The sequence below is a fragment of the Macrobrachium nipponense genome, chromosome 35 (genome assembly GCF_015104395.2).
Source record: "Macrobrachium nipponense isolate FS-2020 chromosome 35, ASM1510439v2, whole genome shotgun sequence".
NCBI lineage: Eukaryota > Metazoa > Arthropoda > Malacostraca > Decapoda > Palaemonidae > Macrobrachium > Macrobrachium nipponense.
In genome coordinates this window covers 26886841-26904340 of record NC_061096.1, presented here as the reverse complement: position 1 = coordinate 26904340, position 17500 = coordinate 26886841, and the positions used below count along the sequence as shown (strand labels likewise).

Below are 17500 nucleotides of genomic sequence, written 5' to 3'. Positions count from 1 at the left end.
GAGAGAGGAGAGAGAGAGAGAGAGTTCTGAACGTGCACCGCTGCAAATCATGGCCACTTCAACTTCAAGACTAATTTCATTTCCTATTTTCACCCGTGGTCTTTCCTAAGTTTCAAGTCTCAAAAAAAAAAAAAAATAAGTAAATAAATGAAAAAAGAAAAACTGGGAAACGTTCGTTACGATAACATAACATTCACCCAAGGCCAAGACCGCCTCCGGCCTCTTTTATTACTGTGCCTGACAATCGGCACCGAAATTCGAAAAAGAAAAATAATACAAAAACATTATATATATATATATAATATATATATATATATATATATATATATAAATTACAGGCTAACGGTGTGTGTGCGAGGTTTCGCGCGTTTTTTAGTTTTTAGTTTTCTAATTATTTTTTTTAAATGGTCAGAATGAGTGAAGAAAGATATATCGATTAAAGAAATTCACACGGATTATGCACTTCGTTTTTCAAACTCGTTAAAATAATTACCTCCAAAACGAAAGTTATAACCTCAGGGAATATATATATTAATATATATATATATATATATACTATATCTATAAAAATATAATATATATTATATCATACCATATATATATATATATACATACATATATGTATGTATAGTATGTATGTATGTAGTAGGTATGTATGTCTGTATGTAGTGTGTGGATTTACCCAAAGAACAACAAATAGAAATATAAAGTCCTATTGATATTTACATATATATATAAATATATATATATATATGTATGTATGTATGTAGTATGTATGTATGTATGTAGTATGTGTGTGTGTGATTTACCCAAAGAACACAATAGAAATGAGTAAAAGTCCTATTGATATTTACATAAATTATATATATATATATATATATATATATATATATATATATATATATAAAATTCTCATGTGATTTGTATTGAGGTTAAAAGCATTACTATTTCCGGAAATAGCAGCTCACTTCCGTCTTCTCGTTCCAGACGATGTCAGCCTCTAGCTGGCACGGTCTCTTGCTGCTAAAGCAACCCGCAAAAAAATATCACGGTTAAAATGAATATATCATCACAAAGGAATTCCCGATGAGACATCCCCCAAACTATATAGAGTAAGATACTTAAAACAGTTCAAATTCACACTTTTCACGATTTGTTTTCTACTGTATATATATATATATGTCTTTTTGTGTGGTATTCTGTAATATGATAGTGTAAAAGTACTACTACCGGAAGGCTTTTACGATACAATAACAACGATGGATAACTCTTAACGAGACGCCATTATCCCGGAGAAGGCGGCTTCGGATAAAAGAAAAATAAATAAAAAAATAAAAAGACAATCGCTGTCGCATCCATCTTCCAAGTCTTGAATCTGGGGGGGGAGGGGGGGGGGGGGGGGGGGGGGGGGGGGCGTCCAGGGTAAAGATAAGGAACACTCAGACAAAAACGTAACTTCTTCACCAAACTTTGGTAAAATTCTCAAATATACCGAGGTAAACTTCAAGCACTTAGATCTGAGAGACTAGTGATCTATTTGAACTTTGGCGAAATTGTTTTTAGATATACGGAGGCAAACTTCGAATACCTAACTTCTTCAACAAACTTTGGTAAAATTATTCATAAATATACTGAGGTAAATGTCAAGCACTAATATCTGAGACTCTAGTGATCTATTTTAATTATGGTAAAATCATTTTCAAATATACTGTGGTAAACTTCAAGCACTTAGATCCGAGACTCCAGTGATCTATTTTAACTTTGGTAAAATCATTTTCAAATATACTGAGGTAAACTTCAAGCACTTAAATGTGAGATGAACATTACGATCGCGAAGAGGAAGATACTTAAAAAAAAAAGCAAAAGAAAACATAAACTGAAAAGAATGACTTGGAGCGCACCATATGGCGAACCAATGGAAATGGTAATTCAAACTGTTCTGTGGGTTCCGTTGGTAAGTTCACACCCAGACAAGACAACCAAACCATAAAAGGTATATAAGGTATTCGCACGAACGTACATGAAAAAAAAACACTATAAATGATTCCCATAAATGCAAAAATAAAAAGGATGCAATGCAACTTTACATATCCATAACCATACCTTTCTTTCTGACATCATGGTACTGAGTTGATAAATTTAGTGGATTATTTATGTATTTTTTTCCTTAAAAAAACACACTATAAATGATTTTCATAAATTAAAAAAAATTAAAAGTCTGCAATGCAACTTTACACATCCATAACCATACCAACTTTTTTCTGCTTGACATTTGAGTTGATAAATTTAGTCGATTATTTATTTATTTTTTCCCCAAGATTACTCTTTCTGACATCATGGTACTTGAGTTGATAAATTAAGTGGATTATTTTTTTTTCCTGATTCCTCCTCTCTTTCAAAAATCACAATACCGTTTCGGCAGGAATATCCTCTGATTGTAAATAATAATAATAACAATAATCAACACCATCTACAAGTGTTTGCCTAAAAAACTTGCCAACTGAACAAAGGCGCAGAAGTCGGGGAAAAACTCCAAGGATTACCTCTCTCAGCAAAAGGTTACAAGGAGCTACAAGGATTAGGATATCTCAAAGACTTGTTAGTCCATCCTTAGATGAGACAACGTGTGATCACTTATCTGTAGGAGCAGGTTTGACTGTGCATTCATAGTGTCCTTCTAATGATTTTGTCTAGCTTTCTTTTAAACTCTTTCACTTTTAAACTCTGTTTACAACTTCTGGATGGCAATGGGCCTTGTGACTGGGTAGAGAGAGAGAGAGAGAGAGAGAGAGAGAGAGAGAGAGAGAGAGAGAGAGAGAGAGAGAGAGACTGGTGTTTTAACGTCATTCATGACACAAAACTCCGACAAAGAATTTAAAGATATTCACAAACAACGTATACATAAGAGAGAGAGAGAGAGAGAGAGAGAGAGAGAACCCTTAAACGGAAGGCAAGGCAGTTCCGCATCCCGTTACCGGCAGGATATACACTCCCATAATCATGGTTGAACAACAGCCGACACAAACACGATAATTATCTACATATACAGATGTTGCATTTAGAGAGAGAGAGAGAGAGAGAGAGAGAGAGAGAGAGAGAGAGAGAGAGAGAGAGAGAGAGAGAAATCATTAAGGGAGCAGATGTTGATGCACTAACTAAACGGGAGATATTACTGTCCTTACTGCCACCTCGGAACAGCATGCCATTTGGTAATCAGAATCGTTTTTTTTTTTTTTTTTAAATCAAAATATAATGTAAAAAAACCAAGAGAATAGATTCTTGTTATGAGCAAATACAAGTTTTACATTCCATTTCTTACGGCAACTGTGTACAGAATAATGTATAAGCAACACACATACTTTATGCGCAAACAATAAAGAACATAGAAGATTTATAAGTTGTTTAAGTAGGGAAAATGATTAACTATGCAAAATGGGAAGGCAATTATTTGCATAAAATGGGAAAAATAACCAACTAATCAAAACAGAAAATAAATAATTATACAAAATGAGGAAATAAATAACAATACAAACTGGGAAAATAAATAATTATACAAAATGGGAATAACTAAAAATAACCAAACGGAAATAAATAAAATAGAAAGGGGGGAAAATAAGTAACAAATACCAAAACAAAATGGAAATAAATAAATAAATGGGAAACTTTAAATAACAAAACAAAATGAGGAAATAAATAACAATACAAACTGGGAAAATAAATAATTATACAAAATGGGGAATAAATAACAATACAAACTGGGAAATTAAATAAATATACGAAATGGGAAAATAAGTAAATACACAAAATTGGAAAATAAATATACAAACTGGGAAAATAAATAACAAAACAAAATGGGGAAATAAATAACAAAACAAACTGGATAAATAAATAACTATACAAAATGGGGAAATAAACAATTATACAAAGAGGGAATAAAATCATAAAACACGGGAAAATAAATAACTGTTCAAAATGGGAGTACTAAAAAAATCATATAGACTGGGAAAACAAAATCGTGACTATATAAAATGGGAAAATAAATAAACGTCCATCGCCAACTACACAATACCTAGAGTTGGACGGAAATCTAACGGAACCTTAGAAAAAAGAAAAAGAAAAAAAAAAACTATACCAAAAAAGCTATAAAAAAAAACTCGTTCATGGAATAAGAAAAAGAATAAAAAAACTGAGATTACGGTGGAAAAATCTCTAAGATTTTTTTTTTTTTTTTTTTTTTTTTTTTACAAAGGAACAAATAAACAAGGGTTGATATGATGAACGCAGCGAAGAGATATGACAATGCCCAGTCAGAATGCGGCTAAATTACAGTTGCAGAAGGGAGAGGAAGGGGAGGAGGAGGGAGGAGGAGGAGGGGGGGAGGAAGGGGGGAGCCACGAGAAGAGAGAGAGAGAGAGAGAGAGAGAGAGAGAGGTGAGTCTGGAATACAGATGAAGATATGTACAGGCAAACAAATAGGGAATAGTGGAAGAAATAAAAGAAGGATAAAATCAAGGACAATAAATGAGAGAGAGAGAGAGAGAGAGAGAGAGAGAGAGAGAGAGAGAGAATATTCTTCAACGAGAAATGCATGACTTGCAGAGTTGCTCTGCACCAGACATCAGGCATACAAAGGCCCAACATACACATACACACATTTATACATATATATATACATATATATATATATATATTATATATATATATATATATATATATATATATATATATATATGTCTTTCGTTCATATCGAAATGTCAATAGATATATTTCGTTCATATCAAAATGTCAATAGATATATGCCAGTAATTAAATGTTACGGTTATCAGAGAGAGAGAGAGAGAGAGAGAGAGAGAGAGAGAGAGAGAGAGAGAGAGACCTCAAAAAAAGGGGAGACCCTTCTTACCCAAACCTACTTCTTGTATTACCCCAGACTTTAGACAGTATCTCTCTCTCTCTCTCTCTCTCTCTCTCTCTCTCTCTCTCTCTCTCTCTCTCTCTCTCTTTCCATAATAACCACCTATCTAAAAAACGTACATCCTACACGAATTGGACAAACGATTATCGCCAATAAGTATTTGCACGAGGACAAAATATATTACTACTGAAAATAATCGTGAAAAGAGAGAGAGAGAGAGAGAGAGGAGGTGAGAGGAGAGAGAGAGAGAGAGAGAGAGAGAGAGAGAGAATATTACCTGTCAATCAAACAAACGGAAAGGAGAGGGAAACACACGCAAATAACCAAATCAATTGGAAAGGCAAGTCAGACTCGATAAGACGAAACCAGGAGAGTCTATGGAAGGTAGTAGGCTCCTGACCTGAGAATAATTCAGTATTTGTCTTGGACGGAGGGGGGGGTGGGGGGGGGGGGGGGGAGGGGGGGGGGCTGAGGAGGAGCTCTTGTGAAAATTGAGACACATGTCGGAAAAAAAGTACAAATTCCTTCTGAAACCACCAGTTTCTATTAGTTTTCAACAACAACAACAACAATAATAATAATAATAGTAATTGTTATTATTATTATGATTATTATCACGAGTTCCTTTCGAAAACAGGAAAAAAAATTCCACCTGAAAACCACCTGTTTCTACTAGTTTTCAACAAATATTATTATTATTATTATTTTTTTTTTTTTTTTTTTTTTTTGTTTTTTTTTTTTTTTTTTTTTTTTTGCTCTATCACAGTCCTCCAATTTGACTGGGTGGTATTTATAGTGTGGGGTTCCGGGTTGCATCCTGCCTCCTTAGGAGTTCCATCACTTTTCTTACTATGTGTGCCGTTTTCTAGGATCACACTCTTCTGCATGAGGCCCGGAGCTACTTCACCTCTAGTTTTTCTAGATTCCTTTTCAGGGATCTTGGGATCGTGCTAGTGCTCCTATGATTATGGGTTACGATTTCCACTGGCATATCCATATCCTTCTTATTTCTATTTTTCAGATGATACTTATCCATTTTTTCTCTCTCTTTCTCTTCAACTCTGGGTGTCCATGGTATTGCGACATCAATGAGTGATACTTTTCTTCTGACTTTGTCAATCAACCGTCATGTCTGGTCGTATTATTTTGCACGTATTCACCCATATTCCGTTTCTGATACTATAGTCCATCCCCCAGAGATCTTTTGCCTGATTTCGTTTTCTATCACTCCCCTCAGGGTTGGTGCTCGTACACTTATTACTGCAAGGTAGCTAATGTTTTCGTATTGCACTTCCAAATACATATGGGAGAGATGTATTTCCGTCTATTGTTCTTTGAACAATATCTGGTTCTTTAGGGGGGGGGCCGGCCTGAGCTGTTGCGCTGTTATCATTCCTTCAGTTTCCTTCTTTAGCTATTCACCCCAACCCTCTGTAACCATTGCCATGTGTCATCGCTGGCTAGTTCTTTAGTCTTCTCATGTATTGTCCGTGCATTGGTTTGTTGTGCCAGTCCTCTGTTCTGTCTGTCATTCTCCTGTCTCTGTATATTTCTGGGTCTTCGTCTACTTTTATTAGTCCTTCTTCCCATGCACTCTTTAGCCACTCGTCTTCACTGGTTTTTCAGATATTGCCCAGTGCTCAAGTTCTCGATGTTGACACAGTCCTCTATACTTAGTAGTCCTCTCCCTCCTTCCTTTCGTGTTATGCATAGTCGTCCATATTTGCTCTTGGGTGTAGTGCTTTGTGTATTGTCATAAGTTTCCTGATCTATGCTGCGGAGTTCTGCCTTCGTCCATTCCACTATTCCTGCGCTGTATCTGATTACTGGCACTTCCCATGTGTTTATGGCTTTTATCATATTTCCGGCGTTGAGTTTTGACTTGAGTATCGCCTTGAGTCTCTGCATATATTCTTTCCAGATCGTGTCCTTCATCTCTTGGTGTTTTATATCCCCTCCTTCCATTATTCCCAGGTATTTGTATCCTGTCTCATCTATGTGTTTGATGTTGCTCCCATCTGGTATCTTTATCCCTTCAGTTCTCGTTACTTTGCCTTTTTGCATGTTGACTAAGGCGCATTTTTCTATTATCATTATTATTATTATTATTTCAGCTGCGTTTATTTTGTATACAAATTTCTCTATTGTTCTTATACGAAACATACACGGCTGAAAGAGCCATTATTTTCGATAAAACCTGTATTAATGAAGATCCTCTTCCACCTTATTATTATTATTATTATTAGTATTATTATTATTATTATTAATTATTATTCAGAATATGAAACCTATTCGTATGGAACAAGCCAACCAAAGGGGCCAATGATATTTTTGAACCTTCCACAGAATATTAAGGTATTTATTTGGAAGAAGTAAGGCGAGGTAATGGGAAATACAGAAGGAAGACCAACTCCCCTACCTCTCTCTTGAAAAAGGAAATCATGAAATTAATAAATTAACATAGATAAAAATGCAAGGAGAATATCTTGCAAATTATAATTACCGTGATGTTAGTGTTTCCGTACGCACCAGGCAAAACCGCAACGAGCAACTGTGGATAGATATAATAAATCTTCGAAAAGCCTCTAATAAATGTATACCAATGAATGTATACTTACGCATACCGTACCTACGACCGGCGTCTGTTTTGTGGGAATCTCAATAGGCTGCCTTAACTTTTGTTTTTAGTTTTGTTTGTTTGTTTGTTTGTATGGTGTTTTTACATTGCATGGAACCAGTAAGGTTATACAGCAACGGGACCAACAGCTTTACACGTGACTTCCGAAAACCACGTCGAGAGTGAACTTCTATCACCAGAAATACACATCTCTGACTCTTCAATGGAATGCCCGAGAATCGAACTCTCCTCACGGCCACCGAGGTGGCTGGCAAGACCATACCGATCACGCCACTGAGGACTTTTTTTTTTTCTCTTTTTTTTTTTTTTTTTTTTCTCTTTTTTTTTTTTTAAAGGGTCGATTCCAATACTCAAGAGGTCCCTGTTTACGGTGGATCGTCTGTGTTCCGCAATGTCCATGGAAGTGAGTATAACTGCCAGATCTCTCATTCCCACAATTAGGAACCTCCGGAAGCCATAATGAGGTACCGAAGCATATCTAACACCACCTTGAGTTGGACGGATGACGCTGGCTAACTTTAGGGAGTTATTAACAAAACCGCAAAATCTCGATAGATACAGTTCTTAGGAGATGGATCTGAGAGATGATGGGTGTCGAGTGAGAACCCAACGGAGTAACAGCGAATGCGTTAAGTGTATAATTCTACGAATGATTCGAAACCGAACATCAAAGATGAAGTAAAATTAACCACGCCATTTGTCTAGTAGCAAATGACAGTTTTAAATGAAGTCATCGTTTACGTAAATGGGAAATGGGCCGGGCCAATTGTCTGGTAGCAAGTCACAGCTTTAAATGGAGTCATCTTTTACGTAAATGGAAAAACAAAACTTATGATCAGCTGCAAAATAATTAATAATAATTAACCACACCATCTGTCTGGTAGCAAATGATAGCTTTAAATGGAGTCATCTTTTACGTAAATGGAAAAACGAAATATATGATTAGCTGCAAAAAATTAATAATAATAATAATAAAAAAAAGCTAAATCCACTACAGATGGCCCTAAAAATGGAGAGAGCGAGATGAACCAGGCCAATTATCTAGTGGAAAATTACAGCTTTAAATGGAGACATCTTTTACGTAAATGGGCGGAACAAAACGTATGATCAGACTGACAAAAAAAAAAAAAAAAAAAAAAATTAATAACAATAAAAAAAAACTAAATCAAGTACAGATGGCCCTCTGATTTATAGATAAAAATGTCGAAACCAGGATTGCGGTTTCCGGCCCTTTACCTGCTATTTCCTCTCTCTCTCTCTCTCTCTCTCTCTCTCTCTCTCTCTCTCTCTCTCTCTCTCTCTCTGACATTATCTATTCAGAGTGAACTAGATAGATGTTCTTCCCCAGATGTGTGCGTGTCCAATTCACCAAGGACCCAAGTCACTTCCAATCAGGTTGGAAGCAGTGAAGGTATATTAATGATTTACGTTCCACTCTGAAGAATTGGACGCCACAGAGAGAGAGAGAGAGAGAGAGAGAGAGAGAGAGAGAGAGAGAGAGAGAACAAGCATAACGGGTTTTAAACTTTCCCAATACGAGTAAGTACCTTTGGGAATACAAAAGTTTCGTGGCAGGGGATAAAAAATGAAAATGGACGGCGGTTAGTAGAGATAGAGAGAGAGAGAGAGAGAGAGAGAGAGAGAGAGAGAGAGAGAGAGAGAGAGAGAGAACGGCAATGGCGGTCATTTATAACCTTTATAAGACGGGAGGAATGAAACAGGGAGTAAAAATGAACGAATGGAAGACGAGACGTTGGTAAAAAAAAAAAAAAAAAAAAGGTGTGCAATTCGGAACTGCTGGAAGAGAGGAGAGAAGATCTGGAAAGTCCTGGATAAATGGAGAGGGGAAAGAGGTATCTATCTACAAAGAGCAAGAGAATAAACAAGATTGAGATGAATCATGGAGGTTATTCTGGGGGGAGTTACAACTCTTGACGTATAAAACACGTCTACGTAACAGAATTATATTCATGTTAAACCAACTGAACAATGGATATTACATGGATCGTTGCGTTGATTTTATTCTGAAACCTTATCACTGTGTTTGTGTATTGTATATGTATATTTATTTATATTTATATACAATCATATGTTTTGTGTGTATATATACACACAGTATATATAAACGTATGTGTGTGTATTTAACACACAAGAGAAACCGAGTACGTAGCACGTGTGTGTGTGTGTTGTATTTGTAGAATTATTTATATTTATATAGAATCATATTCTTTGTTTATATATGTATATACATATATACTATATATACTATATATATATAATATATATATATATATATATATATATATATATATATATATACACATAGTATATATAATCGTGTGTGTCTGTGTGTGTGTTCAATAAACAAAAGTGAAACCGAGTACGTAGCGAAACTGGAGACCATCAGTTCCACCAAAATGTAACTGCTGCACGTAAAAATACAAAATTAAATTAAATTCTTCACGCCCCCCCCCACACTTCACAGTCCAGAACCGTCGAAAGTAAAACCTAGCTCTGCGCAATCAAAGAAAACTCAAGCTGGAAAATCCCCCAGCAATTTTCCCCCATCTCGAAGAAGGAAGGAGGCTGAATCCAAAGGGACAAGGACCTTCCTAGTCCCAGACTCTCTCTCTCTCTCAAACCTAAGTGGATAATGCTAGAGAGCGAGAGAGAGAGAGGAGAGAGAGAGAATAAATAATGGATCCACACAGTAGTCTTCGAAGGATTGCTTGCAAAAGAAATTCTCTTAAAAGTCCATTTCTGGTTAAAAAAACAAATCTTTAAATTGTGAATGACGGACAAAAAAAGTTAAAAAAAAAAAAAAAAAAAAAAAACTAAAAGTTAAAAAAAAAAAAAAAATAATATATATATATTATATATATATATATATATATCGAATATATATATGTATGTATTGTATATATATATATATATATATATATAATATATATTATAAATATACATATATATATATACTATTATATAATAATATAATATAGGCTCTTAAGAGAGGAGAGAGAGAGAGAGAGAGAGAGAGAGAGAGAGAGAGAGAGAGAGAGAGAGAGAGAGAGAGACATGTGTAAGTAGGTATGTCTGCTTCCTCAGCAATCGAACAGTGACGTTCTTGAATTAACCAAGGAATTACCAAACCTTGTCTAAATGCTGACGACCTTGACGATGAACCAGTCTTCCCTCTCCCCCCCTCCCCCTCAGCCACTCTCACCCCCTCCCCCTCAGTTCCACGTTCCGCCTCAGTCGGAATGGAATTACAAAAGGAAGAGCCCACGCTTCACGTGACCTGGACAAATAAAAGGAAAAAAAAGAGAGAGAAAGACCAACAACAAACGCATGCAAGATGCCTCCCTCTCCTTTGCACAGATACAAAGGGACGAAAAATTACAGCCTGGTATCTAATTATACCCCCACCAAAAGAAGTAAATAAACAAATAAATAAATAAATAAATAAATAAAGGGTGGTCAGTGGTATACATGCAAATATAATCATCAAAGATCATATCCATTCATAAAAGCCATAAATCATTTTTTAAACAGTTACTGCAGCAGTTTTTTTTTCCAGAACTTGGTGGCATGTCAAGCTTTTTCTCAATGTTAAATTAGATCTTAATTTATTAAACTAAATTAGAAGAAATCTAAACAATTAACTCAAAAACCAATATTGTGGACGTTCCTGGTACCAGATTTGAGGCACAGTGCAATGATTCTCTCTCTCTCTCTCTCTCTCTCTCTCTCTCTCTCTCTCTCTCTCTCTCTCTCACACACACACACAGACACACACACACATATACACAATCCGCCCGCTGCTGTCTGGAAACTCTCCACTTGCGAGAATTTCAAATAACCTTCATAATTCAAGACAAAAAAATTTCGTCTTTATCTGTAATAATTTTTCAGACTTTTATTCGACTGGCAAAAAATTGAAACATTTGGAATTATCACCTGAGCATTTACGTTTGCAGATTGTATAATAATAATAATAATCAATAATAATAATAATAATAATAATAATAATAATATAATAATAATAATAATATTGTCGTCAAGAAATCCACAATGGTGTTAGTGTAAAGATATTTCAAATATATATATAAACAAGAGTTTGTGTATATGTATAATTATATATATATATATATATATATATATATATATATATATATATCATACATATTTAGTGACTAGCGCCATTGTGAGATTTTTATTATTGATATTGTTGTCATATCATGAGCGACCAATTACTCCCGATTGCTTGACACAGCTCGACCTGTGACCTGGTATAACAGACCAAGGTCTCTCGATATTTGGACTTTTACAGTTTTCTGTACAACGTATAATGCTGTATAAAACTATCAACTATGACCAACAGCTCTCTAGCTACTGACTGCGGTAGAGTGAGGTTGCGTCCCACGTCTCCGGAAAGCATTGCCATACGCACGATTACGGCCAAATTTAACCTTGAATAACATACAAAACTACAGAGGCTAAAAGGCTGCAATTTGGTATGTTTGGTGACTGAAGGGTGGGTGATCAAAATACCAATTTGCAGCCCTCTAGCCACAGCAGTTTTTTAGATGTGAGGCGAAGAAGTTCGAGGGTGACTCACCAATATGCAATTGGGCTTCCCAACCGCCCATAGGTTGACCTTCTTGTCGTCCCCGCCAGTGACCAGCACGCGACCTGACTTGTGACCCAAGGCCAGGCAGTTGACATTAGCACCGTGCGCCACAAATTCCTCTGCGAATGAAAGAAAATAAATGTTAGTTTTTTTTTTTTTTAGCTTTTTAAATTATCAAAATACATTACAGGAATGGAAATGGTGCAAAGATTTAAAGAATACATCAATAATGAACTTTACTGAAAGTTCCACTGAAACGAACATTAATATACATGAAAGGACTAAGAGTTCAAACATAGAGGATAAATCTTGAATGGAACAGATGCAGCATACAGAGAGAGAGAGAGAGAGAGAGAGAGAGAGAGACTAGGCATTGCAAGTCCCTCCAAAGCCTTCTTATGGAGGAATACCTGGAGAGAGAGAGAGAGAGAGAGAGAGAGAGAGAGAGAGAGAGAGAGAGAGAGAGAGACTAGGCACTGCAAGTTCCCCCCCCCCCCCCCCCCCACAGACTTCTCATGCAATGAATCTCAGAAAACAAATGAGATCTGGGCCTGTTGTTATCTTTCAGAAGTTTGTATAATGGAATTAAAAGTGTATCCCGAATACCCAGAACCAGAGAAATGCAGGAGGGGTAGGTAAAATGCCTCGCCTGATAACGAAGTCCCCGTTATCTGTCACCCTGAAAACTGTGAAGGCTTAACGAGTATTCTTACGAGTGTTATCACCAAGGTCGCTAATCCATCGGAATGATGACGCCTGATTAGCGCCAATGAACCGAGGGTAGGTGACTGTGAAGATGCTCACGTCACAATTTACCAGATGTTACAGATGGTGCGCGATTAGTGCATACTACAACGCTGCAGATGACAATATACAGAATAGCCATATACATACAATCTCATGTATTTGGATACTCTGCATACTGGAGAATAATTGCGTGATGAGAGATCGAGAGAGAGGAAGAGAGGATGAGAGAGGAGAGGAGGAGATGAGAGGAGCAGAGAGAGAGAGATTTACGTACGTATGACGGGTATGTACGTGAAGCCTCAAAATGACGTACGCAAATACTGAAAAAGAAAATTAAAAAAAAAAAAAAAAAAAAAAAAAAAAAACATACAGAAGACACAAAGGAGAGTTACACCCCTCTTCACAATATTAGCTTAAACTTTGTTCTAACCTTCGAGGCAAATGCGGAGCTATTTTAATTAAGGAGACGAAAAAAAAAAAAAAAAAACCGATTATTTCCGGACGAGACAAAGGCAATGGGTGCGTGCTGTGTGTGAGAGTTATGCTCGCGCTGCCAAATGACACTTATATAATACGGTACCGAGGTCATTTACGTAAAACAATTACGGAAATTTTTGACTTTTTATTTTCTTGCTCGGCGGAATTCATTGCAGGTTATTTTGTAAAGTCTTTGTGTTTCGCTGGAAAATGAATGCCAACACTTGACTGGAATACAATTCATACATTTATATGTCTGTATACATACACATATTTAAACCTCGATTTGGGTTGAACATCGAAAATAGGCCAAAGGCCAAGCACTGGGACCTATGATGTCATTCAGCGCTGAGACGGAAACTGACTGTAAAAGGTTTGAAAGGAATAACAGGAGGAAAACCTCAAAGCAGCTGCACTATGAATCAATAGTTAGGAGAGGATGCAAAGATGGAAGAAAGAGAATATGAAAGGAGGTACAGTAAAAGGAACGATAGGGGTTGCAGCTAGGGACCAAAGGGACGCTGCAAAGAACCTTAAGTATTGCCTACATTAAAAGCATGAGGTGCGCTGACGGCACTACCCCACTACGGGGCATATTTAAACCTACCCCCACCCAGCTTAAGCCACAGACAAAATCGCGTATACGGTAACAGCAACGAAGTGCAAAAACATCGTCATCAATCACAGAAAAGGGTGATGAAAACATTTAGTCAAATCCATCAAAAACAAGCCAAGGAATAAATAAACAGAGAAGACGGGTGGATATATCCACCCGCAACCTGTTCCCAAGGCAAAGGCGACCTGAGGTAACCTGACACTTCATTACCCCAAGGATGAAAGCCAAGACGCTGTGAAAAGCTGAAGGTATATAACTCGTTCTTTCTACTTTTATAGACGTTAGTCGACGAGCAACATCTCACTTATATTACAAGGATTACTTTACATTTTACATGTTCCAACGTACATGGTCAGCTGAGGTATATAACTCGCTTGGCAGTCTGAAACGTGGTTTATTCTGTAACACGTTTTATTTCAATTAACGCGAAACAAAATGAATGAAAACAAAAAGTGCATGAATACTCCGAGCCAATAATGATAGATCTATAATGCATATCACGTTTCGACGAGGTAAGACGTGTATAGACAATGTATATACCAGACAGAAAAGGAAATTCTATTATGTTGACACAAAGCCACACACAATCCCACCGATCAGTCTCGACAAACCTATGATCTTCAGGTGAGAAATGTAGTTTGAAATCGTCGAATACTCCCTACAGTATCTATGATCGGTTCAGTGTCGACAAAAACCTATTATGATCTTCAGGTGGGAAATGTCTGAAATTGTCGAATACTCCAAACAGTATCTACGATCGGTTCAGTGTCGACAAACCTATATGATCTTCAGGTAAGAAATGTCGTCTGAAATTGTCAAATACTCCAAACAGTCTCTAACATCATGAAAAAAATATATGTACAAACTCGCCGATGAATATAGAAACCTAAAAACGACACAAATTGCTGGCAAATCATTGGTCACTGAAGGACTGGTCGCGGAGAGCAACAATTGCCCCTCATTATCGAGTTCCAAGTACACCTATTTCGTTGGCGAAACACTCAACCGCACAGAATAAGCAATGACATTTTGCGGCGCGCTGCATATATGTATTGACGGTTGGTCCCCTGCTTTCGTACACAAGGTCAGAGAGAGAGAGAGAGAGAGAGAGAGAGAGAGAGAGAGAGAGAGAGAGAGAGAGAGAGAGAGAGAGAGAGAGAGAGAGAGAGAGAGAGTGCTGCGAATTCCAGAGCCATTTTAAGGCTCCAAATTGTCAATATGGATCAGACGACCTCGAAGACCGTCATGAAAACAAACCCGGTCGCCAACGACAGCAAGTGGTCACGAACGCCCGCGAAGGTCACATGGAAGCAGGGTGGTGTGACATAAGACGAGGTATATAGACGCTACCCAAAACAAATTAGGCAGAGAGAGCAGCAGCGGAGGACCTACTACATTCACCTGAAGGATCTCTCCATTCATATGTCTTATCTACGAACGTCAGCGTAATAACGGTCCAGAAAGAGGGTGCGCTCAATTCCCGAAGCCTTCTTTTGCATACAATGAAGACTCGCGGGAAGGGAGCGTGGTCTACACGACAAGGCGAGTGGATAAAGCCGCAACAAGATAAATCACGATGCTTGGACATGACTTACGACAACGCAACAATTTACATTCTTGAATCAACTGTGAAAACGTCATAATCTCATGAGTTACTCTGCATCTGAAACTAGCGAAAAAAAAAAAAGTTCTCTGTACCCCATCGTATCGTCAAGGCCACCGAAAATAGATCTATCTTGCTGTGGTCTCGGTATAATGCTGTATGAGCCGCAGCCCATGACACTTGAACCACAGCCTGGTGGTGGCCTGGCCTATGTCGTTGCCAGATACACTGCTATGACTAACGTTCACCTTGAATAAAATACAAACTACTGAGGCTAGTGGGCTGCAATTTGGTATGTTCGATAACTGGAGGGTGGATGATCAACATACCAATTTGCAGCCTTCTAGACTCAGTAGTTTTTGCGGCCCATGAGGCTAGAACCATGGCCCGGGTGGCGGCCTGGCCCTATGTCGTTGCCAGTAACACGATTATGGCCAAATTTCACCTTGAATAAAATGAAAACTACTGAGGCAACAGGGCAGCAACTTGGTATGCTCGATGAATGGAGGGTGGACGATCAACATACCAATCTGCAGCCCTCTAGCCTCGGTAATTTTCTAAGATCTGAGGGCGGACTGAAAAAGTGCGGACGGACAGATAAAGAAAGCACAACAGTGTTTATAAAAGAAAGTTTTCTTTTATAAACACTTAAAAAAGCGTCAAGAAGACCGGGGGAAAACCTACTCACGTTTGGACATTCGTTCTCCCGTTTTCTCCAAAACTAACAACAGATATACCAGGCTGGGGATCTCCGGACGTGAACCAACTGTAACTAAGCTAAATGTATAACAACCGCCGCTACTTCTCCTGCTGTGAGAGGTTCTTCGGAGACACCTAGGTGGCGCTCTCCCATCATGCCCCTACAGGGTATCAGGTTTCGATACTTTACCTACATCACGGGGGGAGTTATGTAAGGTTCTGCGTCTGGAGGAGAGTGGGGCTATGAAGTATGAACATTATCATTAAATACTAAAAAAAAATGATGCATGTACAGTATCAAAAGCAGCAGCCATTACGCAACAGTATTTTGCTACAGACATACTACTAGGAGGGCAGCTCTAATGATAATTATAAAAAAAAAAACTTTGGAAGAAAAGCATTATCAATAAACATCACAAAAATGTGTGCAATATTACCAATAGCAGCTATTATGCAACAGCTAGGAGGGCATCTCAAATGATAATTATAAAACAATTCTTTGGAAGAAAAGCATTATTAATAAACACCACAAAAGTGTGTGCAGTATCAAAATCAGCAACCATTACAGAGCAGTATTCAAGACACTTAAGGATTAGCACATATTACCTCCCACGGGGAAATCAACCTTGAGCCCCATACTCCACTTCATTGTGGAGCCACCAAAACTAGACTTTATGACTGGAGATGCCCAGGTTTATTGATCGCGCATTTTTAGGTCAAGTTCCTCAGTCGCTGAAGCTGGAATCCATTCCTGATGTTCGAACTGTTCAGAGGAGGTCTCGAAATGGTGTCCGTGGAAATCCAAGTGCAGCAATGAAGCAAGTCTTAATACCACAACATTTGGAGATTGTACATTTTTGCAACGATCAACGGTCCACGAAAAGCAGCAACGTCTATCACAGAACGAAATATAGAACGAGCACCCGAATGTCTACAGTTTCGAACTGAAGCCCAATCCAGATTCACATGTTCCACCTGTCACACGAACAGCGAAGCCATCCACCGTGCCATAACGGAAATCCACAGACGAATGCAGTTCTAAATTCTCAAGCAAGGACGACGACACGCAAGCGACACTTAGACCGAGAAGTGACACATCTCGACTGAGGGCATCCAGGCACAACGACGCAGGAGATAAACAGATGTGCTGCAGATGCCACGTGTGGGCTGATTGA

The 17500-nt window shown here is 37.7% G+C and overlaps 1 protein-coding gene across 13 annotated transcripts in view; it reads right to left on the bottom strand.

Moving 5' to 3' along the window:
- LOC135208510 (katanin p80 WD40 repeat-containing subunit B1-like) overlaps nt 1–17500 on the bottom strand; it is a 190059-nt gene that overhangs the window by 51902 nt on the left and 120657 nt on the right. For 11 of the 13 annotated variants that reach the window (XM_064240779.1, XM_064240774.1, XM_064240776.1 and 8 more), the window contains one exon: nt 12172–12302. In XM_064240779.1, the coding sequence (XP_064096849.1) occupies nt 12172–12302 (131 nt within the window). Of the gene's footprint in view, nt 1–12171; nt 12303–16314; nt 16340–16931; nt 17403–17500 lie in introns of those variants that run through there. The other 2 variants (XM_064240780.1, XM_064240782.1) reach the window with 2 other exon arrangements.